We start from the raw sequence: 26517 nt of genomic DNA on the forward strand, positions 1-26517 counted from the left end.
TGCACACACATGCACACACATGCACACACATACACACACATGCACATATATACACAAGCACACACATACACATAAACACACACATACACACAGAGACACACACATACACACACATACATACATGCACACACATGCACACACATACACACATATGCACAAGCATACACACATACACATAAATACACACATACACACATATGCACACACATATACACATGCACACATATACACACATGCACACATATGCACACACATATACACATACATACACACATGCACACATATACACACATGCACACATATGCACACACATATACACACACATGCACACATGCACACACATACACACAAGCACACACACTTCCCCACGCCCAGCCATCTTACCACAGCCCAGCTCATCACTCTTCATTTTGCAATCTACCACTCCGTCACAGCGAACCGCGTGGTTAGGGCAACTCTCCAATGGCTCTTTGTACTTGATCCCGGTGTGGCCTCGCCAGAAGTAGACTAGAAAAACAAAACCAACAAAAACAAGCAGACAGCTGCTTATCACCAGCACCGGAGGGACAGGATACTCAGCAGCCCAAGGCCCTGGGGATTCTCAGACACCGACCTGTAATCCCTCTTGAACTCTGGGGTTCCCGTCCCTCATCTGTATGGAGAGAAAGGCTGCTCAGGAATGTTCTAGAAAACTCCTGCAATCAGGGAAGCCCTAGACAGACTTGAACAGCTAGCTACCCAGAGAGGGAAAGAAAGAGACCAAGAGAAATAATGAGATGGACACGGATCCTACTTTGGAAGCCTCCTTATCCTATAGACCAGATGGACTAGGAGCCAAAGAAAACTTCTCCTCCAGTGTCCAGAGTTCCTTCCCAGAACCCCTCTGGTATCCCCTGTTTTCTGTAATGCACACACACACACACACACACACACACACACACACACACACACAGAGAGAGAGAGAGAGAGAGAGAGAGAGAGAGAGAGAGAGAGAGAAAGAGAGAGAGAGAGCGCTGTCATCTGGTTGGTGTTCTTAATTGATACCGTGATGCCATTGTCAACAGCTCCCACGTTTGTATCCTCCTCCTTCAGCCCTAAACATGGAAACCCCTTGTACTTGGTCATTCTGTGCTTCTCTTTATGCCTTTCCCACTTATGTCTTCCCACTCAGCAAGCAACTCCAGGTGATCGACTTCTAAATGTACAAAGAAACTTCTCACACCTTTTGTGGGAAACAGCTCCATGTCTTCCTCTGCCTCTAACAAACCTGAGCTGTCACTCTACTGACTGGAGACACCTCCCTGTGGAGCCCCCACAAACCTATCATCGAATGCCTCACCCAACCTTCCAACCTCTACCACTTCTTCAGCTCCTGACCCCACATTGCCTCCCCAGCTCCAACATGGTCTCTGTCACTCAGGATAAAGCCATCGACATAGACAGTCTCTTCCCAGTCTAGACACACATTCTCTTAATCCCTCGGGGCTGTACACTCTCCTCTCAGTGCCCTGCCCTCCTCCTTGAATACCCTAGATGCTGATGCTCTAGGGAGTCCTAGATATCCTTCTCACGGTGCCTGGGATGCTGCATATCACAGGACCACTGTGACTGTGGATTGGGTGATGCTGGGAGACTGGTTGGTGCCTGGGGGATGCTGTATATCACAGGACCACTATGACTGTGGATAGACTGGTCTTGACCTGCAGATCCTACTTCCTCTCTGGCCTCCATGAAGGAGCTGTAGGGACTTTGGGAAATACTATAGAACCAGGTTAGAGCTTTAAGGCTACTGGGTGAGCCTGCTCTTGAGTGTCTTAAGTGCCCTCTCTGGGTCATTCCTATTGTTCTCAGAAGCAAAGAGCTCCGTTGGCAAAGGGAGGAGTGGGCGGAAGGTCTCAGACCAAGGAAGCTGGAGGCAGTCACATGCATTGTGATGACGACCACGCCACCCGGGTAGGGAAACCAAGGCTCAGAAGGTTAACTAACTTGCTGAAGTCATATAACTCATGAGAAGCAGAGGCAGGATGCTGGAGCAGGGACGTGTGATACTACAGCCATGATCTAACATCACAAAGCCTCTTCCTCTAACAGCTGTGCCACCGGAAGCTTCCAAGTACCCTCTGTCCCCTCATTTGTCATCTCATGCTGCGCCTTCCATAGAATCCTTCTCAGCCTAAGCAGAAAGCTTTCTGACCTCACGTAGCTAAACAGATGGGCCCCAAGCTCTCAAATGTGCATCTCCCTTTGGAATTTTTTTCCCTCTACCCAATGTAGGCCTTGGCCACCTGTCCCTTCTCCTGCTCCCTGGCCTCTGATGTCTAGAAGAACGTAACTGTTCTCAATATCTTCCAGGTCCTAATCTAAAATTGCTTGCACCCTACCACACAACTGTCACTTGTCCCTGGTGATCACTCTGAGATCACACAGTCTGACTTCTACTTCCTGGGACAGAATCACACAGTCTGTGTTCACCTCTGCTCCCTCCTATGATCCCCTTCGGGCTGGCTTCTAATGGTTTGCTCATCAAAGAGCCTAGAACATGTTCTGGGGTTCTTTTTCCAAAGGACAACATGAGGGGCCTGAATCCCCAGAGAGCACACCTTGTCCTTTTGACCTTCAGAGGCCTTTTTAATGTTTTACAGCATGCTCATTTTTATAGGTAGCTGTTTTCAGAGTGAGATTTTATGTCAAGAACTGTACACTTATTTTTTTTTTCACATAGCCCCTCCTGGTCTGGGTAAAGTGGAATAAGACGTATATGCTGGGTTGAATGATTAATGACAAACAGCATTCCAATTAAAGAAAATGAAGTGGGGCCCAGCGTAGTTAAGGCAATTGTAGCATATCATCAGAATCCATCTGCACTGATGGACCCAAACCCGGAAGCCCATGAGATTCCACAGGCTTACCCCAGTCCTCTCTAAGGAGCTTGGTACCTCATGACCCAAGGTCCCCATGTGGATGTGAGTCCTTCTGTGCCTGTAGCATGCCTCTATGCCTGATGCCATTCCATTCTGCGATGACCCAAAGCCACCCTGTTGCCCTCCGTTCAACTCACAGAGAAGGATGAGTGAGATCACCAGGCTGATGAGAAGGAGGACACACCCGATGAGTGGCAGCTGTCTCTGGGTCTCCTGCCAGGAGAACTTGGGGAAACTGAGACCTAAGAACAGGATGGTAGGGAAGGAGAATTGCTGGGGAGGAGCATAGCGTGGTGGAGGGCCCAGAAGGAAGCAAAACTTACTCCTGAGCATCCTGCTAGGGCCCTTGCACCTTACAATACAGCTCCACCCCTCCCCAGTATAGTCCTCTTATGCATTCTCCTAGGCTGCTCTAGGCTAGGTACCACACATGTGTTCTGCTAATTCATCCTCACCACATCACGTGAGCTGAGTCTTATTAGATACATTCTGTAGGTGGGGAAACTGAGGTCCATGGATAATAAAAAAAGTTACTCAAAGTCACTAAACTAGTGACTGGCAGGACAGAGATTCAAATGCAGTGTCTCTCATACTAGAACCCATCCCACCAAAGCGCCTCTCCTACCCTGGATTGGGAAAGGCTAGGATGGCCCCAAACCTTGGGTGATCCTTCACAATCAAATAGCAACAAGGCCTGAATATTTAGGACTGAGGCAATGGGGACAGGATAAGGTCTAGGGTACATGGAAACAGTTTCCTGAAGGGCAGAGCCAAGCCTGGAGGCCCAATGGCCTCCTTGACTTTCTGTTAGCTGAACTTCAGAGCCTCGTCCTTGACAAATTTGGAAGCTCGGAATGGTCAAAGTCCCTTTCATTCTTCCTCCAGGTATGAGCAGGCATACTGATCACGACTGACCTTGTACTACTGCAGACCCTGGCTTCCCCAGCAGACATACAGCCAAAGGAAACCGCCTCTCCTGGAACCAAGAGCCCTTGCTCTTGGAGTCAGAACTCTACCCTGGGCAGAGCGGCCACCAGCATTCTGCCTGGAGAACTCTGGAGCTCAGCAGTGAGCACTCTGCTGCCTCATTTATGGCTTCTGGCTCCTCCTCCTTTTGCCTAATGTTTTATTGTCTTAGGCTGTCATGTCATGGATACTTTCCACCCTCACCTCTCCATGTTCCCCGTGTTCCACACTGGCTGTCCCCCATCTCATTATCCCAGGGGTACAAAGAGCAGACTGCTCACTGAGAGCTTCCCTCTGCCCAAAGACACTGCCCTGGATCTCTGCCCTCCCTGCAGCAGCCCCCTTACCTGGGCTCTCCCTGGTGGCCCTGGTGGCCCTGGTGGCTGGTGCTGACCTGGCAGGAGATGCCCGGATGGGGACAGCCGCCACTGGTGTTGCTCTAACAAGGTACACTCTCGTTGGGGAGGATGTCGTGGAGGCTGACCTGGCAGATGAAGACCTGCCTGACAGTGACCTGGAAGGTGGTGCCCTGGTTGCAGATGCCCGGACTGGAGACGCTTGGGCTGGAGAAGCCTGAGGAGGTGTCCTTGCTGGAGAAACCTGAGGAGGTGTCCTTGCTGGAGAAGCCTGGGGATGAGGTGTCCTTGCTGGAGAAACCTGAGGAGGTGTCCTTGCTGGGGAAGACTGAGGAGGTGTCCTTGCTGGAGAAGCCTGAGAAGGTGTCCTTGCTGGAGAAGCCTGAGGAGGTGTCCTTGCTGGAGAAGCCTGAGGAGGTGTCCTTGCTGGAGATGTCCTTGCTGGAGATGTCCTTGCTGGAGGTGTCCTTGCTGGAGAAGCATTCTGAAAATAGAATGAAGGGCCTTCTTGTGCCTGCTCCCAGCCAGCCTCTTCCAGCTGAGGGCCCTGTGAGTGGGAGAGGACTATTCTAAGCCAAACGACTGGGACAGAGGAAGGCCTGTGCTTCTATTCAACACAAGTCCTGAGCAAAGCAGTTCAAAGTTCTCCTGTTGAGAACATCGGACACAACCAACACCATTGTCTCTTATGAATAGGACACAGAGAAGAACACTTTTTAAAATGTCTCTTCCAGGAATCGGAGCCAATAGGTTTTGTCACATCTTCATATTACTGGGACCTGTGTGTTGGATTTAAGAAAGACGTTGACCACACTCACGGGAGGGGCCAGAGAGTCTCCCACAGGGATCTGCTGGGATCCATCAACAAAAAAGGATGGTTACCCAAGAGTACCCTTATTCCAGCTGGCTGCACAGGGATGCATCTTAATGTGTTTAGGGACATTCAGGCCACTGCTTCTGCTGCTCCAGCTGTTCTGACACAGAGGCCACCCTCACACCAGTGCTACCTAGAGAACAGGTTTCCAAAACTTCTACAAGGGGGCTGGAGCCAAGGAAGGCAAAACTAGAGAAGATGTTCACATTTACAGGTGCTAAGAGTTGACTACAGGCACCATGTATGGCAGAAAAAATGTTCCATCACCAAACGACCCTCTTTACCTAAACTTGGCTTTGGGCAAACTACTTTGCCCCTGAGCAAGTTCCTCAGCTGAGAATGTACTTGATGACACACAGTCAGGCAGCCCATGGTCCTGATTCTGAACCCGTGCTTTTACAGCGAAAGGACTGGAACCAGCTACTGAACCTCTTAAGCTTTGGGTTCATCTATGAAATAGTCTGGCATTGACTAGGGAGTCCTCACCAGGGCCCAGGACACAGGAGTCATGTATTAAATAACAGTTTCACCTCCTGCTGTCTTTCTGTACACGGGATCCAGAGGGCTGAGGGGTACGGATAAATGACGGGAGGAAAGAGAATATTGGAAACAAGCCAGATTATGGTCCCTCCTTTAGACGAATGGGTCTCAGTGATGTAAGGCCCTTCCCAGAGGTGTCCTGAGCCTTGGCTCCTGGCAGTGACCTGGCATTATAACACTTTCATGGGTGTCTGTGGCCTTGTGAGGTTCTAACCTCATCCTGAGAGTTGGTAATTCTACTAGAAATTCGTATTTTTGGAGTCAGATTACCAAAACCATGGAGTCAGGATTCCACCCCAAGTTGCTTCACATCCCTCTGAGCCAGAAGGAGAAGCCATTGGTGCTATCTCCTGAACACAGGCACTCCCTCTGCATTTGGAACATGACAAAAGAAAGGGGATCTGGGGTCTCTGCAAGGCAGGAGCTTCACTGGAGGCTGAGGTGGAGCCCAGAGGTCTCTTGGTGGGAACATGACTTTGTATTGTGAACTGTGGTTGTCGTCTCCCATCCCCCACCCATTGCCAAGTCTGGTTGGAGCCTCATGACCCAGCACTGCAACTGGTCAGGGTTACAGCAACTATGCCTGAATTCAGCTGCGTGACATGAGGAACACGTCCTCGAGGCTTTCCATGCCAGCTTCCTTATCTGCAAGATGTGAGTAACCACCCTGCTTCGTATCTCTAGAGTCATAGATGACACATGCAAAGCACGGGTACACAGTAAGGACTGGAGAGATCCTGACTTTGACAGTGGGTCTGCTTGTATCTTTAAGAACGTTTGGCTCGAAATCAGTCTGAGTAGGGCTGCACCCATTCCCTACTGGGTCAGCAGGAGCCCGCCAGAGCTTGTCTTACGTGTACAAACACGGCTAATCTCCTTCCCCATATAATCATGGATCTATGTGGACAAGCCTGGACTATACGTGAGGGTCAAATTCTGATGAATTTCACAGCCAACGAAGCACATTTCTTGGTCCCATGCCAATGTCTGAGTGTCTCTCTTTAGTTGGCCATGATTAGCTCCACTTTACAGATACTGGAACTGAGGGCTGATGAGATGGACCAGAGGATAATAGAGTTTGCTGCTATTCCTAAAAATCAAGAGTTCAATTCCTGAAGCCCACATGGTAGAGAAAACTGATTTCCTGGAGATTATCTTGGGGGACCCAATATGGGTGTACAGCACCAGCGCCTCCCCAACCATACACACACATACCTAAAAAATTAATAATAAAATGGGGATTAATTTTCAAATTTCCAGTTCAAGTAAGGCTTGGGTTCTAACCAAGTCAATTGGTGACCAATGTCACAAATGACCAAAGCAGTCTCCCTCATCTCTCCAGGCTCCAGGCCTTCACACACGCTCTCCAGTCTGGTTCTCACAAGAGGCCTGGTGAGCAAACTGGTAAGAATGGTCATCCCTGTCTTCTCTCTGGTTTTGTTTGTGTGTTGGCTTGATTGCTTATCTGTTGAGATGGGGTCTCATGTAGCTCAGGCTAGCCTTGAACTCTTGGTGTAGCCAGAGATGACCTTGAAGTTTGGATCTACCAGCTGGTATGACCCTGTGATCCTGGCACCTCAGCACACAGAGACTGGAGCTAGAAGGAGAGATGGCGAAGAACGTCGGGGCAAGGTGCACAGGGGATTCGAACAAGGAGACTTGTGAAGTTGGGGCAAGGAAGAGAGTGAGTCCTGAGAAGAGTGGTGATGAACCATCAAGGTGAGAAATCAATAGAAGCCAGAATAGATAGCACCGGAAAACCGGTAGTTGACCGTGAGTCGGAGGGCATTCATTCAGCATTGGCTTTGACAGTCAGCACTCTATTATCAAAACTAGGGGTGAAAGCTAGGTATCATGGGCCCCCCAGACCTGTGCAGGAGAAGAGACCTAGAATCCCAAAATCTGAATGAGAAATGTCACTTGGTGAACATTTGTGAGTCCCAGGAGGATGTCAGAAAGGAAGAACATACCAGATGCCAGAGGACAGCAGCCACTGAACTTTGACCCAGACTTCATAGGGCATTAGGAAGCACCCTGATCTTCAGAGACTAGGAGAATGCCAGAGCTCACGCCTCCCTCTTTATGCATTTCATGGCCAGCCACTCCACCCAGCTGGAAGAGCTTCCTGATGTCTATCCTACTACGGCTCTAAGTCACTTCCTCCCTCCATCCTTGGAAGGCAACTGTAGAGATGGGACCCTCCCATATAGAGACTTGACTTCACCCTGGCAACAGATGGAGCCCCAGGAAGGGAGGAGACTTCTTCTCCAAGTCCCTAGGAACTAAGACAGAAGCAGGGGACCAGAACTCAGGCCTCCCAAACCCAGCCTTTGTCAATGATCACAACCCCCCAAGAAAGAATTCATAACCAAGCCTTTGCAGGGTCCTGCCCTTCCCGAAGCCTCCTACAGACCAGAGGTGTTCAAGCTGCAAGGACAGGTGTCTATGACAAAGTGAGTACCTGGATAACCTGGGCTACTTCCTATCACTACGATTCATTCTTCCTGACCCCACCCCCTCGGTCTCTAGAGTAACAAATAATTATCAAACCAGCTGCTTGCTAGCCACTTCTGATGCTCCTGGTTGTGCCTTCGAAGCCCTGGGTGTGCTGTTCACAGCTTGTTGGCCTTTCTAGAGGTACTGGTGCATCATGGGAGACCAGGAGGTCAGAACACTAGACATGGTTGTGTGTGGCTGTCCTTCTAGTGTTAGGGGTACTGAGACTCTGATCAGCCTCAGACTAACAAAATCAGTGAGCTTCTGGTTCAAGGAGAGAGCTTGTCTTAAAGCTATAAGGAGAACAGCAATAAAGGAAGACACTGGGCCTGCTGCTCTGATCTCCACATGTTCATATATGTGTTCATTCACATGTGTGCAACACACACATATACACACATACACACACACACACCTTTTCAAAAGTCCCACATAGCTGAACAGGGGCTAAAGACCCCCAAGGGTTCCATTTCTAAACCTGTACCCACTCTATTTCAACTCTCGGGGATGGATAATGCACTCCCAGGTGAATGGGACATCTTGTGATTTCTCTTACCTGGCGGGGGTGGGGGGTGTTAGAATTTAGTTAGCAGCCTCTGAGTGTGTCCTGCATCGTCCTCCCTGGGCTTCCTGAAGCTAGCTGGCTGCTGCTGCAGGCTAAGTCCCTGGTGCCCCTGCCCCATGCAGACCACAAGAAGAGCCCTACACAGCTTCTCTACTGGACTCAGAAAATGCCCAATGGCCACTGCAGTGACAGTCCATCATCCTTGCCTAAGACAGGCTGCAGAAGTTCCCTCCTAGAATGACTCCCGTATTAAGCCATCACTCTGGAGATACCCTCAGACAGAAGGATCTTGAAATTCCACTAATCCAAGCTTTCTTTCAGGATGAAATGGCCAAGGTCCAGTGGGGCTCTGGATGTGCCCAAGATGCCAGTTTGAGGCAGTTATGTGGTCTAGTTATGTGATCTTATTCTTATACTGTACTCACTGTTCCCTTCTTCCTATCACCTCCTGAGAGCAAGACCAAACTCTGGGGCACCCCTCTTTCCCAGCAACCCTGAGGCTTATGAACTGTCAAAGGAGGAAGTGCAGGGGCTAGGCCATGGTCAGAGGCCAGCACTCTGGGCCCCTGGAAGCTACTATTGGTGTGTGTATGTGTGTGTGTGTGTGTGTGTGTGTGTGTGTGTGTGTGTGTGTGTACATATATCTCCCAGGCTGGCCCGGAACTCACAATCCTCCTGTCTCTCCCTTTCAAGTGCTAGGATAATAGGTGTGACCCACCTTGTCTAGCCTGGGAGCTCCCTTGGACAAAGTCTAGAAGTTCTTGTCTATGGGAGATTGGGGAGAGGGAGTAGAGGACAGGGAGAAGTTGTGATGGGGGAGCTCTGGCCCCACCCCCTGAGGACCAGACTGACCTGGGACAAAGCCAAGCTTCACTGTGCCCCTTAGGACATGGCTGTCCCCACCCTCTTTCTTTAGAGAACCCCACAGACAAAAGCCCCTTCAGAATGCAGGTTGTTCTCTATGGCCTCCTTCCCAAACACAGGACTGGTTTGCCGGGCACATGTACCAGGAGCTCAGGAACTCCAAGTCGGTCTGTGCAGCAGACTCCGTGTAAAGCACAGGGAGCTTGCTTCTGCTCCTAGCTAGTGTGAGCTTGGGGACAATCATGTTCCTGTCAAGTTCTTAGCTCCTTTATGCCTAAACCAAAGGATTGACAACTGTTTCCCAGGGGTTCCCAGGAGGCACAAGGTCTCTGGAGAGACCATGGAGCCCAGCCATGGCCCTTATGGTGGGGCTTGAGCCCTTTCCCCACCTCAGATAGAAATTCACATTTCTTTTTTTTTTTTAATGCAATGGCCTCTACCTAATATTTCATTTAAATAATAGAAGTGGATGCTGCAAGACCTTAAAAATAACCGCCTTGGGTGAGCATTTCACTTCCTTAAAAGGCCTCTATGCATGAAAGAGACCGGGGAAGCCACTAGATAATACCGGGCAGTTCACTTGATGGTTCATTCATTCATTTGTTCATTCACCAGTGAGCTTAAAGAGCATGGTCTGTGGACTTGGGGAGATGGTTCTGGGGAAAAGTACTTGCCATGAAGGCACGAAGACCTGATCTCAAGTCCCCAGAACACATGTAGAGTTGAACATGGTGATGCCCATCTGTAATCACAGTGCTCCTATAACAAGATGGGGGGCAGAGACAGAATCCCCCAAAAGGCACAGGCCAGCTAGCCTGAAGTATATAAGGACAGCGAAACCAAGAGACTGTCTCAAGCAAGGGCCAACACTCAAGGTTGTCCCCTGTCTCTCACACAAACAACACTGCGTGTGTTCACACGCTTGTGCACACACACACACACAGATACACACACAGATGTACACAAACACACACACAGAGATGTACACACACACACATACACAGACTCACACACACATACACACACACAGACACACACACATACACACAAACAGATGCACACACAGAGATACACATACAGATGCACACATATACACACACAGATACACACACAGAGAGATACACACACAGATACACACACAGAGATACACACACAGATGTACACAAACACACACATACACAGACTCACACATACACACACACACAGACACACTCAGATGCACACACACACATACACACACAGATGCACACACACAGATACACATACAGATGCACACATATACACACACAGATATACACACACAGAGATACACACACAGATGCACACAAACACACACACAGATACACACACACACACACACACACACACACACACATAAAGGTTAAAAACAAAAACTAAACACTGAGTGCTCACTATTGCCAAGCGAATGGTATTTCTTGCCTCTGTTTCCCTGCTAATCCTGTCCTGTCTGCAAATGCAGGGCTGATGGAAGCATTGCACCAGGGCCTAGTGAGTACTCTGGGCTGCCCCCATGGAGGAGCCCCCACCTGGGACTGCTAAGGCCTCTTGCCTGGCTCCAAGGACAAGCTGGTGTTCCATGGTGTTTTCCCACCTGTCCAGCTGCCAGGGGACAGTCCACCCCCGTTGTTATTAGACCAGGAGGAAGCTGTGTTGCCAAAGCAAGACACTTAAGTGGCCGTTGTTACATCAGCCAGCCTTCCCACCCAGCGCCGAGCCTGACATGCACTCCCACAGGTTCGCACTAAGTCACAGGGGACAAGGCACAGTGAGGCTCGGTGGGGTGTGCCAGGTGCATTCTGATCAGCATCAGTGACAGCATGAAACTGATGTTCCAGGTGAGGGGTGTGGCCCTATAGGACAAAGGCAAGCTGTTGGAGGTGCTTCCAGATTGGGGCTGTGGAATGACAAGGGGTCCTGCCACTAGTCTGCCATCTTGGGAACCTGGGCAGCCTCCTGGGGAGGGCACTCATATTTGGCCCACCCCATGCCTCCCACATCCTCACAGATAGCTAGCTGCATGCAGGAACTCCCAACACGAGCAAATCTGTTCTCCAGTGGACCGTTGCTTGATCAATGGCCCGACTTTAGTCCTCTTAGGAGGCACGGCAGTTCCCCAAGCATTGAAAAGTGTGACCCACTTGGCATAAGCCCAGAATTTTCACGTTTGACAGGAACAGTGTGCATATACCCAGTGGCACACACTGTGATCCGTATCATTCTAGTGACTGCAGTGGGAACAGAAAAGGATCTTTGGGGCCGTTTGTCTAACCCTCTTCTTTGGCAGGCAGGGCGACTGAAGAGGAGCCAGTTCTAGACTCAAGATAGGCACATAGCGTGACTGTATCTGCATCTCTGATATATCAGAGGACATTCTAAAGGAACCTTCACACACAAAAGGCTTCAGAGACTCCTGCAACAAGTGCTCCATTTTACAGATGAAGACACTAAAGGACAGGAAGTTAAAGTGACCAGGTTCTGCCACTTTTGCCTACCACAGCAAGGGACTCTTTCTTGGGTTGTTTTCCTGTTGTGGTCTTGCTACCTAGCACAGCCTGACCTGGAGTTAACTCTTCATCCTCCTGCCTCAACCTCCAGCACAGCTGGGATAGAAGGTAGATACTAGTCACTTCATCCAACTTTTTGTTCCTTTTGAATACAGGAAAGTGGAGTGCCTTCTCCACTCCTTTTAAAGAGCCTTCTGAAGGTCTGGCATATCCTTCATGAACAACATCAGCTCCATCCCACTGGCTACCACGTCCTCTGTCTTTGTAGGAAGAACAAAACCCACAAAGCATCTCTCTGCCACTGTGCCCTCACTGGGGAAGCCCGGGCTTTAACCTCCAGTGTCTTGTCTTTTTCCCTCCTCTTCCTCTTCTTCTTCCTCCTCCACCTCCTTCTTTTGATAGAGTCTCACTATATCCTGGAATTCATTTTGTAGACCAGGCTGGCTCCCAAATCACAAAAATTCACCTGTTTCTGCATCCTTAGTGCTGGGATTAAAGACATACACCACTATATCTGGCTTATCCAGCCCATTTTTATTTAATTTTAAGAAATCTGAGCCAGGTTGTATGGTGCATGCCTTTAATCCCAGCACTCAGGAAGCAGAGACAAGTATATTTTGGGGGCTAGACTGGTCTACAGAGCAAGTTCTAGGACAGCCATGGCTACTCAGAAGAATCCCTGTCTTGAAAAAAAAAACAAAAAGAAAAATGATTTTTAAAAATCTGCTGTAGATAAGATTAGGGGGGCAGCTATAGGCTCTCTGCTTTTCCCTGACTCACTCACTATCTGGGGGTTTCCCCTGGACCCTTAAATAATGGAACGGCTCGGCTCTCTCATTCCAAGAGAAGCTTAGACCTTCCATAGTAATCACAGGACCTACCAGAACTTTGACAGTTAACTCATGCTTTTGCCCATGTCCTGTCCTTCCAGCCACCTTCCACATTGGTCCCTAACTCTGGGGAGATGAGCTCCCCAGATGGACGTCACTTCTGTAACCCCACTCCAGGGGAGAGGTGAGCTCTCTGCCCATCTCCAACTTGAACTGATAGCTCAGTCCCCGTCTTTGGGTCTGGGGATTAGCAAGTTCCCAAGGAAAACAACCATGACTATGATGGTGGTGCCCATACTTCCTACAGAACGCCCCCACCTCCTGCCATGCTCCCTTTTCTGCTTCCTGTGGAGACATGAGCCAAAAGGACCAGAGCAGAGAGCAAAGGAGAAGAGAGAATTATGGAATAGGAGGAGATGGCAGTGCCCTAGGCAGAAACACTCAGGTTCAGAATGGACCACAAGCTAGGCACAGCCTAGAACATAGGATGGGTTGAATTTCTTCAAACCCAGGGCTTGTTAGACTTTCTAGAGTCTCAGTGTCCACACTATCAATAGAGAACAGAAAAATGTGGAAAGAAGCAGAAAATGGGACCTAGGAGAATTTAAAAGGGTGGCATATTAAATAAAGTTTTGCAGATACCTGATGGGTGTACATGAACCTTTTCTATACAGGACAACCTCATCTTTCTCTATCACCTCTAAAAGCAGCAGAAGAAGGAAGCCTGAGATATAGCAAAAGACACTGTGGTTAGACATAAGGAAGCACTTCCCGTGTACACTAGTAAGTAACCAATGAAAATCTTTACTGTACATTTAAAAAATATCACATGCTTCCGGGAAGGTTTAGAAGTCTACCTAGGAGGTAATCCTTGAAGATGAGTTAAAACACGCTTGGGTTCTCAAACCAGCAAAAATGAATCTAGTTTAAATCAGATTCTCAAATGGCAAAGCTGACCAGGTAACGCAAGAGCTGTCTTTTTTTGCCAGGGCACAGGCCACAAGCTTGTCCAGACCTTAGCCACACAGCCTAGTAACTAGACCCCATATTTTATTGGTTTCTCCTCCTTGGATTTCCTTCTAGGGACTAAGGTGAAGAGGTTGAGATCCTTGGATCCCAGGCAGTTTCTAGTTAGCATAGACATTCTATTTTCCCTAAACCCAGGGCAGGTCTTGGCAGCGCCCTGCCTGTCTCCAGCCTGTCTCTGCTCAAGCCTGGGAGAGCCCAGAAGACTTCAGCGCACTCACCCGGTGGCTGCCTCTGTCCATGGTGTAAGAGGATGCTTCTTCCAGGCTCAGCTGATGTCAAGGGGAAGCTCCATGTTGGGCCCCCGGTCCCCCAGCATGTGGGGAAAAGGAGGCTGAGGGCTGAGGGCCGGCCCCCAGCAGATGGGGCGGGGAAGCTGGTGGGACGTGTGAGGTAACTCAGGTATAAACAACCCAGAACTTGCCAGACCTGTCCTTCAGCCCCATCCCAGTTACTCAGCTAATACCTAGGCTCTTGAAACTGCCACCACAGGAGCTTCTGTGGCGCTTGTGTGTGGGGTCCCCTTTACCGCCCTCCCAGAGGGTTCCAGACAGACTCTGAAATGATGTGAAGCCCCCCGGATGTGTGCATCTGAGCCCTCCAGGAAGGCCTTGTCTGCAAAGTGTGTTCATTTCCAAGTACCCCTGTGTCCAAACCCCAAATCTGGACACGAGATAGACTTTTTTTTCTGAAATTTTTTTTTATGAAAACTCTTAATATCAACAAAAGAAATCAGATGGTTTTAAATTACACACATAATGAATTACCTCAATTGACAGTAATAAAATATTATGAACTATATCAAAGTCAATTAATATAAAAACATGTGTGTGTTTGAGTAGAAACCGGTTCGGGGAATATTAGGCTGACTCATGACCTCCAACCCTGTGCTCCAGCCTGATCATTAGAGGAAAAAGAAACAGAGGGAGAGACAGGCGTCCTAAACCAAAGTAGCTGTGCTCAGAATTGTGGAAGCAGAAGCTTTGGGTGGACTTGGGAATGCTCCCTTTGTGATAAAGCCCCGGGGTTGCCCGAACTCTACTGAGTACCACGGATTCCTTGATTGGGTCTGTGTTCCCCCATGCATGAATCTGTACCCAAATAAAACTCTCTTTGCTTTTGTTTTTGCCTCTTTTATGAACTGCTGGTTTCCATGGCAATCCTAGAAGCTCGACAGACCTAGACCCCTGGAGCTGCGGTACCAGCACTGATGGGGCTGGGGGCTCTGACCAAACTCAGCAAACCGGTGGAGCCGTTCTAGCATCGGGCAGTGAGAAGGAGGAAAGCAAGGCAGGAAGCGAGGGAGAGGCTGAGGATGCCTTGACAATTAGGAGCAGTAGCTAGGGATAGCCACTAGGGTGGAGTCTGAGGCTAGCTCTTGATCTTTTACATAAACGTACATGGAAACGGCTCTGGTTTAGGGTGTTCGGGGAAATCGAAGACACAGAGGCTCATGGGAAAACTCCTGGAAGACCAGGCAGAGAGCCAAGGAGTCTCTGACTTGGATACGTTACTTCACTGGCTGCTCTCCAAGACATCAGAACTCAGCCTTGGTTCACTTTCTCTTGCTGTCCACACTCTGGTCATCCAGGTCTGGGCACAGGCTGGAGTTGTGTGCTGGTTCCTCCTCCTCCCTAAGGAGGTCCCCTCTGGGCATCAGTGAGCTATAAGGCCATGCTTCATCGTTGGCAGAGGCCAGTCCTGGAGGGCATCAGTCTTCCAGGCAGGTCAGGTTGTCTTTTCCAGACCAGGTCCCCAGAGCCTCTGGGAAGAGCTCAGCTAGGGGGTTCTGGGCAAGTCAGAGACAAGGACAATTTGGAAGTCTACGGGTGTGAAGTCTGGAAATCGGTGATGACACAGCACCCAAGAACAGGTGGCTCTGAAGCAGTCTCAGCTTTTCCTTGGTTTCCTGTCCCAGAGTCCTTGCTAACCAGGTCATGTGGCCCTCAGCGTCCCACGGAGTGGGTTCAGGAGGCACAGAACACTGATCCCCAGGCTCTTGGGGTGGGGGTGGGACAGGCACGGGAGCAGCAGGCCGTTGCACAGGAGAACACAGCGCCACTTTGGTGCTAGGGGAACACTCGGGCATGTAAGACTTCTGGGGCATTTTCCTCTTGTGAGAAGACGGCTTTGGGCTGCCTGGATAAGACTCAGATCCCTCTCCCCCACCCCCAGGGCAGAGCCAAGCCTTGACGCTGTTCTAAATTTGACTTCCATACCTGCCCCTGGCTGGGATCCACTCTTTCCTAGTACCTTTTTTCTGAGCTTCATGCCTTCCTAGCTGATATTCAATTTTGTCTTCCTCTGACTGACCCTTTCCACGGAAAGCTTCCAAGCTGCTTTCTGGAGGGATGCTTGGAAGGCTCGCCTTCTCTCTACTGGGGGATCTCAGCAGCATTGTCCTTCCCTGGATGAGAACCCTAATCAATGATGGAGACCCTGGGGCAATTTCAGGCCCATCTTAACTTTGTCATTCCCTCCCCCTGGCTCATTTCCTTTTGGGTTTCTAAAAGCTCCCAAAGGGAGCTTTTACATAAAAACCATGTCAGTCAGGCAAAGAGCTCATGGCTTCTGGCATGAGACATGGAGAAAATCTCTGTGTGGTTGGAAACTGTGCTCCCAGCTCCGGGAGCTTCCCGGTTCCATCCAGGGCTGCACTTGGGACACAGCGCTCTTTGTCACTCCATTCTCCTCCTTGTCACCTTCTTGGTCCCACTTTGGGTAAAGGCCCTCTCTGGGGAGCCTCACTCTGGAATCTTCTCCCCAGTTCCTCCTCGGGAACACTCGAGCACCCTCTCCTCTTTGACCTCTTGTTAACACTCTTGTTCTCCATTACTCAACACTACAGGTCCTTCCAGGCTCGAGGGCAAGCAGCACAGAGAGGAGACATTAAGTCCACCCTAAGGGAGCGTCCACCAGGAGTTACCCCTGAGGCTCAGGAACCTTCCTCCCATTTGCTCCATGTCCACAGTGAAGGGCAACTGTCTCCTACTCCACTCACCTGGGTAGGCAGCTATGATGCCAGCCCGTTCTCCCCGACCCCAGCCTACAGCAGGTTGATACAGCTGTTCCCGGAGTTTAGAAACTAAAGACGAGTTCCATCTTCCTACTTTGTCCTTGGCACTGTAAGAGCGTGAGCAAGAAGTTATCACATAGGCTGTCCAGTATAAAAGGGTTTCCAAAAACCCAAGGTTTATCATATTTTAATGCAATGCTTAAAACCCACCAATATTAACGCAGGAAGTCTCTCTGAACAAAATATTAAAAATGGAGATAAAAAATGGGGTCATATTTCTGTCTAGATTTCACCATCTATTTTTCTTCCTTACAGGCTATAGGGGCCTCAGTTTCAGTGGTAAGTGATCCGTCTGTCTTTACAAGCTTCCAGCCTATGGGTTTTCAAGGAAAGAGAAGCATCTAAGGCAATCAAGAACACAGGGACCTGCAGCTTAGGAAGGAAGAGTCCTCTTGGCACAGAGCAGACTAGGGAGCTGCCAACTTTACTGTCCAACTTTACTGTGATTGCTCACAGAATCTTCCTGGAAGTATTGTTTCACTTTGAGTATCCACCTGGCTCAAAATCAGTACCTAGTGCCTGTCTGACCATTGCTCTGGCATGGCTATTGCTACAAACATATTCTAAGATTTTCTTTTTATTTTTCTATACAGGGTCTCACGTAGCCCAGACTGGCTTTGAACTAGATATATAGCCAAGAATGCCCTTGAACTTCCAATCCTCCTGCCTCTGTCTCCTAGGTGCTGGAATTATATTGCCAACTTCATGTGGTGGTAGGAATTGAATCCAGGGCTGCATGCATGGTAATCGAACACCCTATCAATAAAACCACATCCTCAGTGCCAAGGTTTGTTTTCTAACTAACAATGTATCAAGAAGAAACACAAGCCAGATGTAGCGGCACTTGTGTCTGTAATAGCAGGATGAGGAAGCAGGAAAATTTTGAGTTGGAGAACAGCCAACTCAACATAGACATAGTGAGAAGAACATAGTGTGTCCCTGACTAGCCTGGAATATCAACTAAGAAAGACTCTGCCTCCAAAATAAAACAGCAACAACAAAACCAGAGGCGTATGTAATTGGTTTCTGATAAAAAGAAAAAGTAGACACTCATGTAAAGACTATGACAATCAAGATCTAGAATATTCTGTCACTTCAAAAATTACCTCCCCACAGTTCCACTGCAAACACCAACCTGCCTCCTGTCTCTAGGCTAACTTTCCCTTTTCCAGAATCTTACCAAAATCTGCCCTATGATTAATGGTGGGCAGGAGCGCAAGTGGGCGGGGCCACAGTCTGCCCCTTAGAGGGTGCTCAAGTGGAGGCTTCTGGGGCCTTGAGGTATTGTACAGGGTGGTGATGAGGTGGAGGGACTCTTCAAGCCAAGAGGTAACAGCCTACAAGCATCAATGCAGTCTAGTCCCCAGCTGCCTTCTTAGCCCTTCAAAGAATGGCTCACCTGCTCTACAACAACCTACCTCTGTGGTTTCCATTTTCAGTAGAAACTGGGCCTCTTATTGGAGAGTAGGAGTGAGGAGGGAGGAAGGAAAGACACACCAACAAGAAGAGACCAAAAAATAAATGTGACCAAAGGACCACGCAGTGAACCCCTTTACCAGCACATCTGTGATACAGAAAGCCTGGAGCCTTCACCCCAAGGGCCAAGTGCGTCTCTTGACTTTCCAGGTCTTTGCCAGGATAACATGAGCAAAAACAAAGACCTCTCTTCTCCCTGTGCTGGCCCTGTTCCCAAAGTATGGTCAGATTTCCTCAGTCAGAGAGAGTGAATTGTGAGGACCTCAGACCAGAGCACACACAGACCCTCTTGGGAAGGAAGCAACTAGTGATGACAAAGACTCCCCCACACACCCCCTTCAGGATATCCAGGCCAGAACAGCCAAGCCTTCTCTGTTACTTCAGAAACCATTCAACAGAGATGCTTCATAAACTGAGTCCAGATGGCTCCAGGGAGTGGAAAAATACCATGATCACATCTGGACAGAGGCCTGACCGTGTAGGTGCCACCTCTTTCCAAACAAAAGCTTGACACAGATGCCCATATGATTCACTAGAATGTCCCCAGGTCCTATTCACCTCTACGGGAACACAAGGCAGAAGTCAAATCCCACTTCCCTATAGTAGCCCTTCTCAAGCTTGACGGCAGTAGTTTGGTGAGCCTCAGAGTGGATCACCTTTCCCAAATGAACACATCCAGTTCCGTCATGTGCTCCCCAAATGTGGCAGTGTCAAAACCCTTCAGTTCTGTGCGGTTCTCCACAGTCATGGTCTTCTGAAGTGGAGTCCCAGTTTCAAACTTACGTAGGATCCCTTGACTCTAGATAAAACTGACTAGTTATTTTCTTGGACTCCTCAAAGGACTGCTACTCATTTCCCCCAGAGAAACAAAGCATCTGTGGACAGATCAGAGGGGCTGACAGCCAGGTGGGGCTTTGGGCAGCTGTAGTGAACTGTTGACCTCTGAGTGCAACTGTTACCCAGTAAAAAGGAGAGGTGGGCAGTCTGTGCTATGACTGCCAGAACCCTATATCGGATGGGAGCATCTTTAGTGTCCAGTTGATCCATCAGCAAGTTTTCTGGCGGAGGAAGTAAGAGTCCAAAAGCAAGGTGAACTGAAACTTTCCAGCGGCCAGAGGGAGCATGATAACCCTGGAACATTCAGACCAGTGGATGAGGCCAGACGTTACTGAACCACGGCTATGCCACACACAGCCGTTGAGTGGCCCTTCCTCAGCATGTGAAGTCATCAGTGTCTGGGATTTTGAGTTTTGTATTTCTGACTGCTGGCACATGTCTACTGAGCTGCTAGGGACAGATGTCCATGTGGCCCAAGGAGAATTTTATTCAAAGCTTTCAGTGTGCTTATGTTTTGATTGCAACCCATCGGGTGAGGTTAGGTGTGGAATTCCAGGGAAGCTGGTGTGTCAGCCCTCTGAACATTCCTGATTTTAGAGTACTTTGGGTTAGGGATGTTCCTCTGTACCTTTGTCCTTGAGCAAGGCCCTACTTAGCATTTTAGAACCTCAGTTTCCCCATCTATCACACGAGGATAATAATTCCTCACAAATGGGGTACAGATGTCCAATCAACACAATCTCTTGCAATACACAATTTGACATAGGATCTGTCAGTGTTCAACAGTAAATAGTAGCTATTGTAATATGTATGCCCACACACACACACACACATACACACACACACAAAGTAATTGAGTAGTTCAGAGGTCCTCACCAAAGAGCTATGAGGCAGAGAATCTGAAAGGTAGAAACTGAGTCACGATCTGAAAAGTTAACACATGTACCAAAGGACTGGCCAGAGAAAGGGACAGAAAGGTAAACTGGAGTCAGAGAAGAATAAAATAGAAGCTTCTTTGTGCTATAGATAGAAATCGGAAGGGAGGGGACATACTGCTCTGCTTTTTTCCATGGCTCACATTTGCAAGGCCTTGGTCACATGTCACTGTGTCTTCAATATGATTGCACATGGCTATCATTACCCAACCCATTCTGAAACAAGGAAGCGAAGATACTAAGAAATAGTTTCCAATGTCAACAGCTTGTAAAAGATGGGGCTGAATCTCCAACCTGTGTCTGTGCCTCTTCACCTGTCCTCTCCCGAAGATACAGCAATACAATAGGCCATTGTATTTTCAGATTTCCCTTAATGTCCACTGTTTCGACAATAAACTTTTCCACGTTAAATCTGCACATGCTCACTCAAGGCTTTGCCCACACTCCTCACAGCTAGAGTCCCTGAGAAGGAATATTCCTGTCCCATGTCGATGCCCTTCTTTTCCTGGGTTTGTGTCTCAGCTGCGCCAGATGTGTTTTTATCAGAGCAGGTGGTATGAAGTCATTGAAGGTGACTTCCCTCAGGTCCCCAGATTAATCATGTTGTGTCACCCAAAACAGACATTTCCCTTGTTGTCTCAGTAAAAGAAAAACGTTATGGATTTTGAATGATTAAAAATGGGATATAAAATTGACCAGACTTTAAACCCAGTTAACGTGAGACACTCCTAGATATCTGGGCATGCATGCATGTTATGTAAACAATCTCACAGGTTGTTCAGAGTTTAGAGAGGCAGCCTGAGCCTTTTGCTTTTTCACTCCCAAAGGACTTCTCTATACGTAGACACAGTTACTAAAGTCAGGGGTTGATTATTAGCCTGAGTTTCCATTCTTACCCTGCCGTTCTGGAGAAGCCTGTGAAATCAGCCTCTTTGGACTTGACTTAATCCAACTCTCTGAGGAGGAATTGGTGACATTTGTTGAGTGAGGCCCACAGGCAGGCACCGGGAGGATGCTGTCTCTAACAAAGGACAAGGATCTCTAGTTTGATGCTGAGATTCTGAATATCACGTTTGCAAAGTGCTTTTCCCTTCAAATAACCCCTAGGTGCGTAGGACAGGAGACATTTTCTCTCCTAACCAGGATAGCCTAACACCTCACTCCCGGTCCAAGGGTCACCACTGGCTTGACTGAGCCTGGCTGTGGCCCATGTGTCTGTGAAGCTATCTATAGTCTTCCACTAAGTTATCTCTGAAGTCCATTCATGACTATGCAGTTTCCGTTGAACCTGTCTCTGTTTCCAACCAACAGGACTTTGTAGGGACAGTACACCATGGGCTTGGTCCAGCCCTGGGGTGGCCATTTCCTAGAAGTGCATTCTGGACCAATCAACAGTGATCCTACAGAGGTAAATCTGTTCTGCTTAGAGGACACAGGATGGCACCAGCTAGCCCAGGGGATCTCTGAAGCACGGGTAGGATATGGGATGTTTTCACTGTCAGTTTTAACTCTGGCAAACCATTCTTTCTATAATATCTTCGCCCAGTGCTTTCCTGTTCTAAGATCCTTCAGCCTTGCTCTACCCAAGAGGGGCTGAAATATTTACAGTAGCTTCTGATAGAATCCCCTAGTCATGGAAGTGTCAAATGGGAGAAGTATTGCACAGTGCAGCCAGCTGAATCCCAGAATCCTTCCTCCAAAATGTCAAGAGCTCATTGGTCTCAGGCTGTGAGGAAAGCTAGGGGTCGTCGCTAGTTGGCTGTACTCAAGTCATATGTCCTAACCCTGAGAGCCCTTGCTTGAGTCAAAATAAGGGACTGGGAGCCATGACCCATCAGCAGTGTCACTGAGATAGGATTCCTTCTCTTAAAATTTTTATTCTATATATTTCTTTATTGGGAATATTAGTGTGCCAGGGCAAGCACGTGCATGTCAGAGGACAACTTGGGAGAGTTGGTCCTCTTCTTCCATCATGTGGGTTTCAGGGATCAAACTCAGGTCATCAGGTTTGGAGGCAAGCACCTCGACCTGCCAGCTAGCTCACTGGTATCCTTTGGTTTTCTGATAGCAGACCAGAGAGCTCTTACTCAGCCCCTGAATCTCGCTTGTTTTTATACATTACACAAACGCAGTTGGACACGCGCCTTCCTGCTTCAGGAGTTGCTGACACACTCTGACAAGGCAGAGGCAGCTGTCTCTGCCTGGCCTCCTGGCCTCCCTTGTGAGCGAGAAGACTCACCTTTCTCCTTGCCCTTATCATAGTAGGACTTTGCTACCAAAAAAAAAAAAAAAAAAAAACAATAGCTAATACTATTGGGCCCACTTTTTTATTTTTATTTTTTCGAGACAAAGTTTCTCTGTATAGTCCTGGCTGTCCTGGAACTTACTCTGTAGACCAAGCTGACTTCGAACTCAGAAATGTACCTGCCTCTACCTCCCAAGTGCTGGGACCAAAGGCATATGCTACCACTCTCTTAATGGCAAATAGATGCTATATTTGTACCCATTTTACAGATGAAGAAGCAACTATGGTTCACAAAGAGTAAGGTCATCGCCCGAGATATTGTGGGTACATACTAGAAAAAGGATTTAAATAAAGCCTGTTTGACTAGCACAGTGGCTGGTATTCGTGAGCTCAGTTCTTGCTAAGCATCTCGGGTTGCCCTTGAACCCACGCTTGTCTTAGAATCTCAAGTGTGCACCATTCTCCCCAGCTGCTTGGATTTCTGAAACTATTAATGCCTCTTTCTGCCATCAGCTTCCGATGTGGAAGTTACTGGACGTTCTTTTCCCGGAGTTCAGGAAGTTTTGAATAGCCCCACCCTGACAAGTTAAAAAAACAACAACAACCAAACCAAACCAATAAAAACAAACAAACAAAAAAAAAACCAATCCCCCCCAAAAAAAAAACAAAAAAAGAAACCTTCTGAATACCTCATGTTAGAAATAAAGTTACATTGTTTACAAAATTACTATGTAAACCTCAGGCTCTCTTCTTACTTCTCTCCCGCCCACCCTCCTCCCTCCCTCTTCCCCTCACTCTTTTCTTCCCTCCACCTATCTCCCTCCCCCCATCCTTCCTTTCTATCTTGCTATATGAAACATGTAAGATCTCACTAAGTAGCCCAGGCAGGGTTTGAACTCGTGATCTCCCTGCCTCAGCCTCCTCTCTCCTGACATAACCAGCACACATCATGCCAGGCCTTAGATATTCTTGCTTAGAATTTTTCTCGATAGTTTTGGTTGCAAGCCCTTTTCAACATACTGAGATACTCTAAACAGGTGCTGTACGCTGCTATCAAGCTGGATTCACAAATGTATTTCATTCCACTCAGCGTATTCCAGTTAATGTGAATTAATTTAACATTTAAAAATACAATTAATTATCTAAGGAAGCCTGGCTTTTCTATCAACCATAGAGTGTGCTTAATCAATAACCGATGATTAACTGATAGCCATTCTTTTACTTCCCCTTACATTGTCTAGCAAAAATCTAAGCAACCAGTTAGTCAATCAGCAAGTCTTTATTGAATCTCTAGTATGCACCAAACAGGAGTTGCTTCATATCTAAATTGCTCCCAGCAGGTTCCCATCACAAAGAAAAATTGCTGGGTCCTCCCACAAAGTAGCATGAGCGGATGAGTCACGGCTCTACCTGCTTCAGAAGGTTCATGCATCACTCGGACATTCCCTAAGCCAGCCAGAGCTTGGCGCTTTGGGATCATAAAACCATGGAGTAGGCAACCGCTGGCTGAGACTTTGATGTCTGAATCAGGCAGACCAGGATTTGAATACAGGCTCTACTGCACAGAAGGTTTGTGATGTAGGACAAATAGTTGATTGACTATTCTGAACTTGGGGATCCTGCGGAACTTGGTAGTCTGCACCAAATCACAGGTCTTGGCACAGAGTTCAAAGCCTCCAGGCTAACATAAGCTTAAACCAATGAGCTGTTCTCACCCCTGCCTGGAACTACCTGTCCCTACAAGCTGCAGGCTCCAGTTTGGGGGTAGGGGTTGAGGAAGAGCAGAGAACCCTCCTGTTTGGCAATGCCCCTCACTCCTGGCTCTCGGTGCTGTGGGCCCTGGTTCTCCACTCTCCTCAGGGCCTGGACGAGCCAGTTCTCCCAGACTGCTCTAAGGCTGGTGTGATGCCATGTGGTCCGAGTCATCAGCCCAGAGTTCTGTTTAATTACCCGAAGTGCAGATCACACACACACACACACACACACACACACACACACACACGGAGAGAGAGAGAGACACACACACAGTGGGGCTAGTGGGGTGAGTTCAGCTGACAGGCGAATGCTTCACTGTAGTGGAGTGTGGGGGGCAAGTTACCAGGGGCTCTCCTGTGTGTGACCCTTCATGAGTCCCATGAGATCTCTTGTTGCGTTCACAAGCAGGATATGGAAGAGGAAAGCTTGTGCCTGAGCAGACTGCAGGAGCTGTGTGCTATCAGCTGTACATTTCCAGGCCTAGTGACCAGGCCCTGAAACTCAACCTCCCTGACTTATCCACCTAAGATAAGAACCAGGAGATAATCAAAAGGAACAGATCTGACCAGTGTAACCCAAGCATGGAAATTCCAATCAATAATCCCAGCAGTAAGGAAAAAGAGGCAGGAAGAATCACCAGGAATTTGAGACCACCCTGGGTTATGGTGTGAAAATTTGTCACAAGCAAACAAACAAAACCAACCTACCAAAAAATGGGGAGCAGAGAAAGAGATTAATTTATTCATTCCATAAAATGCTTTTAACAACTAACTTTGTCGAACTAGAACTCAGGCAGGGTACGAGTCAGTTGTAGAGTTTACAATCAAATGGTTTTTATATCCACAATGTTATGCACAACTAAACTGTTATCATAATTAATTTCTCTTTCACTGCCGCTTCCCCAGAGAAGCTTCTCATTAGTGGTCAGTCCCTGTTTTACTCCAGTGTCCCTCTCACGACCATAAGTAGTATCTAATCTACTTTCTCTGTGTGTGGATATGTCTAGCCTGCGCATTTCTTACTAACAAAACTACAGAATCTGTGGTCTCCTCTTCATGTGTTGGCACTTTATTCTGTGTGCGCATGGGTGTGTGTGCACGAGAGCGTGTGTGTGCAAATGTGCATGCATATACACGTTAGTATGTGTGCATATTTGTGAATGCGGAGGCCCAAGGTCAGTATTAGAGAACTTTACTCAATTGCTCTTCACTTGAATTTTTATTTTTATTTTTTTGGGGGGAGGGGGAAGGGTCTCTCACTGATCCTGAAACCCATTGATTCCGCTGAGACTGCCTATTGAGTTTCAGAGATCTGCCTGTCTCCTCCCCTGACAAACCTGGGCTTACAGTCATGAACCACTTTGCCCAGCTTTTGATGTGGGTTCTGGGGATCCCAACTCAGGTTGTCACATTTGGGCCCCAGGCACTGAGTCATCTCCTCATTGTTACTGTGGAATAATCCACTCGGAGGGCATGTTCCACTCAATTTGTCCATGTATCATACACTGGTCATTTGGATTGCTTTCACTTTGGGACAGTTGAGGATAAGGCTGCGGTGAACATCTGCGTATGGGTCTTGGGTCACCCTCCAGCCCTCAGCACGTTTGTTTCTAACTCCCACTTATGACATGTCATTGACGAACACGTATTGCCAGGAGCCTGCACTCCACCGTGTGTGGCTTCTTTTATTCATCATGCTTTATAGATGAGTTCCCACTGGCCAGGAGTGGTCCGTCACTTCCTTTTTTTTTACTGGTTGGGCAATTATGTATAATCTGGAACATTCTTCCATGTTCTGAGTTTACCCCTCATCAGCACTGAGATGGTTTAGAAATCAAATCGTAGCCTATAGTGTAGGTGCAGTAGAGAGCCAGTATGGAGCATGCCAAACCCCCAACCCTCTAATGCCAAGACTGGAATGAAAAACGGGTGTTCAAGAAGCCACAGGTATTATGCCAGGACTTAGAGACACCCAGGTCACCTGAAAAATGTCTTGCTGAAGAAAGAGAGGAAGAGCACCTGAACACAGCACTGGGCTCTGTCTCCAAAGACCTTTTCTAATATACATGCATATATATATACTTTATATGTATGTATCTATGTATTTGTATATATGCATTTGTGTGTGTATATATATGTATGTATATATGTATGTATATATTTGTATGTATGCATTTGTGTGTGTATATATATGTATGTATATATGTATGTATTTGTATATATGCATTTGT

The 26517-nt window shown here is 48.0% G+C and overlaps 1 protein-coding gene across 3 annotated transcripts in view; it reads right to left on the bottom strand.

Moving 5' to 3' along the window:
* Positions 1–14205, bottom strand: part of Tmprss13 (transmembrane serine protease 13) — a 28415-nt gene extending 14210 nt beyond the window's left edge. Inside the window, exons 1-5 of one of the 3 annotated variants that reach the window (XM_028783841.1) lie at positions 14185–14205; positions 4573–4727; positions 4235–4473; positions 3059–3163; positions 385–507 (exon numbers count right to left, since the gene is read on the bottom strand). In XM_028783841.1, the coding sequence (XP_028639674.1) occupies positions 385–507; positions 3059–3163; positions 4235–4473; positions 4573–4727; positions 14185–14205 (643 nt within the window). Of the gene's footprint in view, positions 1–384; positions 508–3058; positions 3164–4234; positions 4728–14184 lie in introns of all 3 variants that reach the window. The other 2 variants (XM_028783839.1, XM_028783840.1) reach the window with 2 other exon arrangements.
* Positions 14206–26517: the final 12312 nt, after the last annotated feature.

Source organism: Grammomys surdaster, unplaced genomic scaffold, assembly GCF_004785775.1.
Source record: "Grammomys surdaster isolate TR1022 unplaced genomic scaffold, NIH_TR_1.0 1164, whole genome shotgun sequence".
Classification (NCBI taxonomy): Eukaryota; Metazoa; Chordata; class Mammalia; order Rodentia; family Muridae; genus Grammomys; species Grammomys surdaster.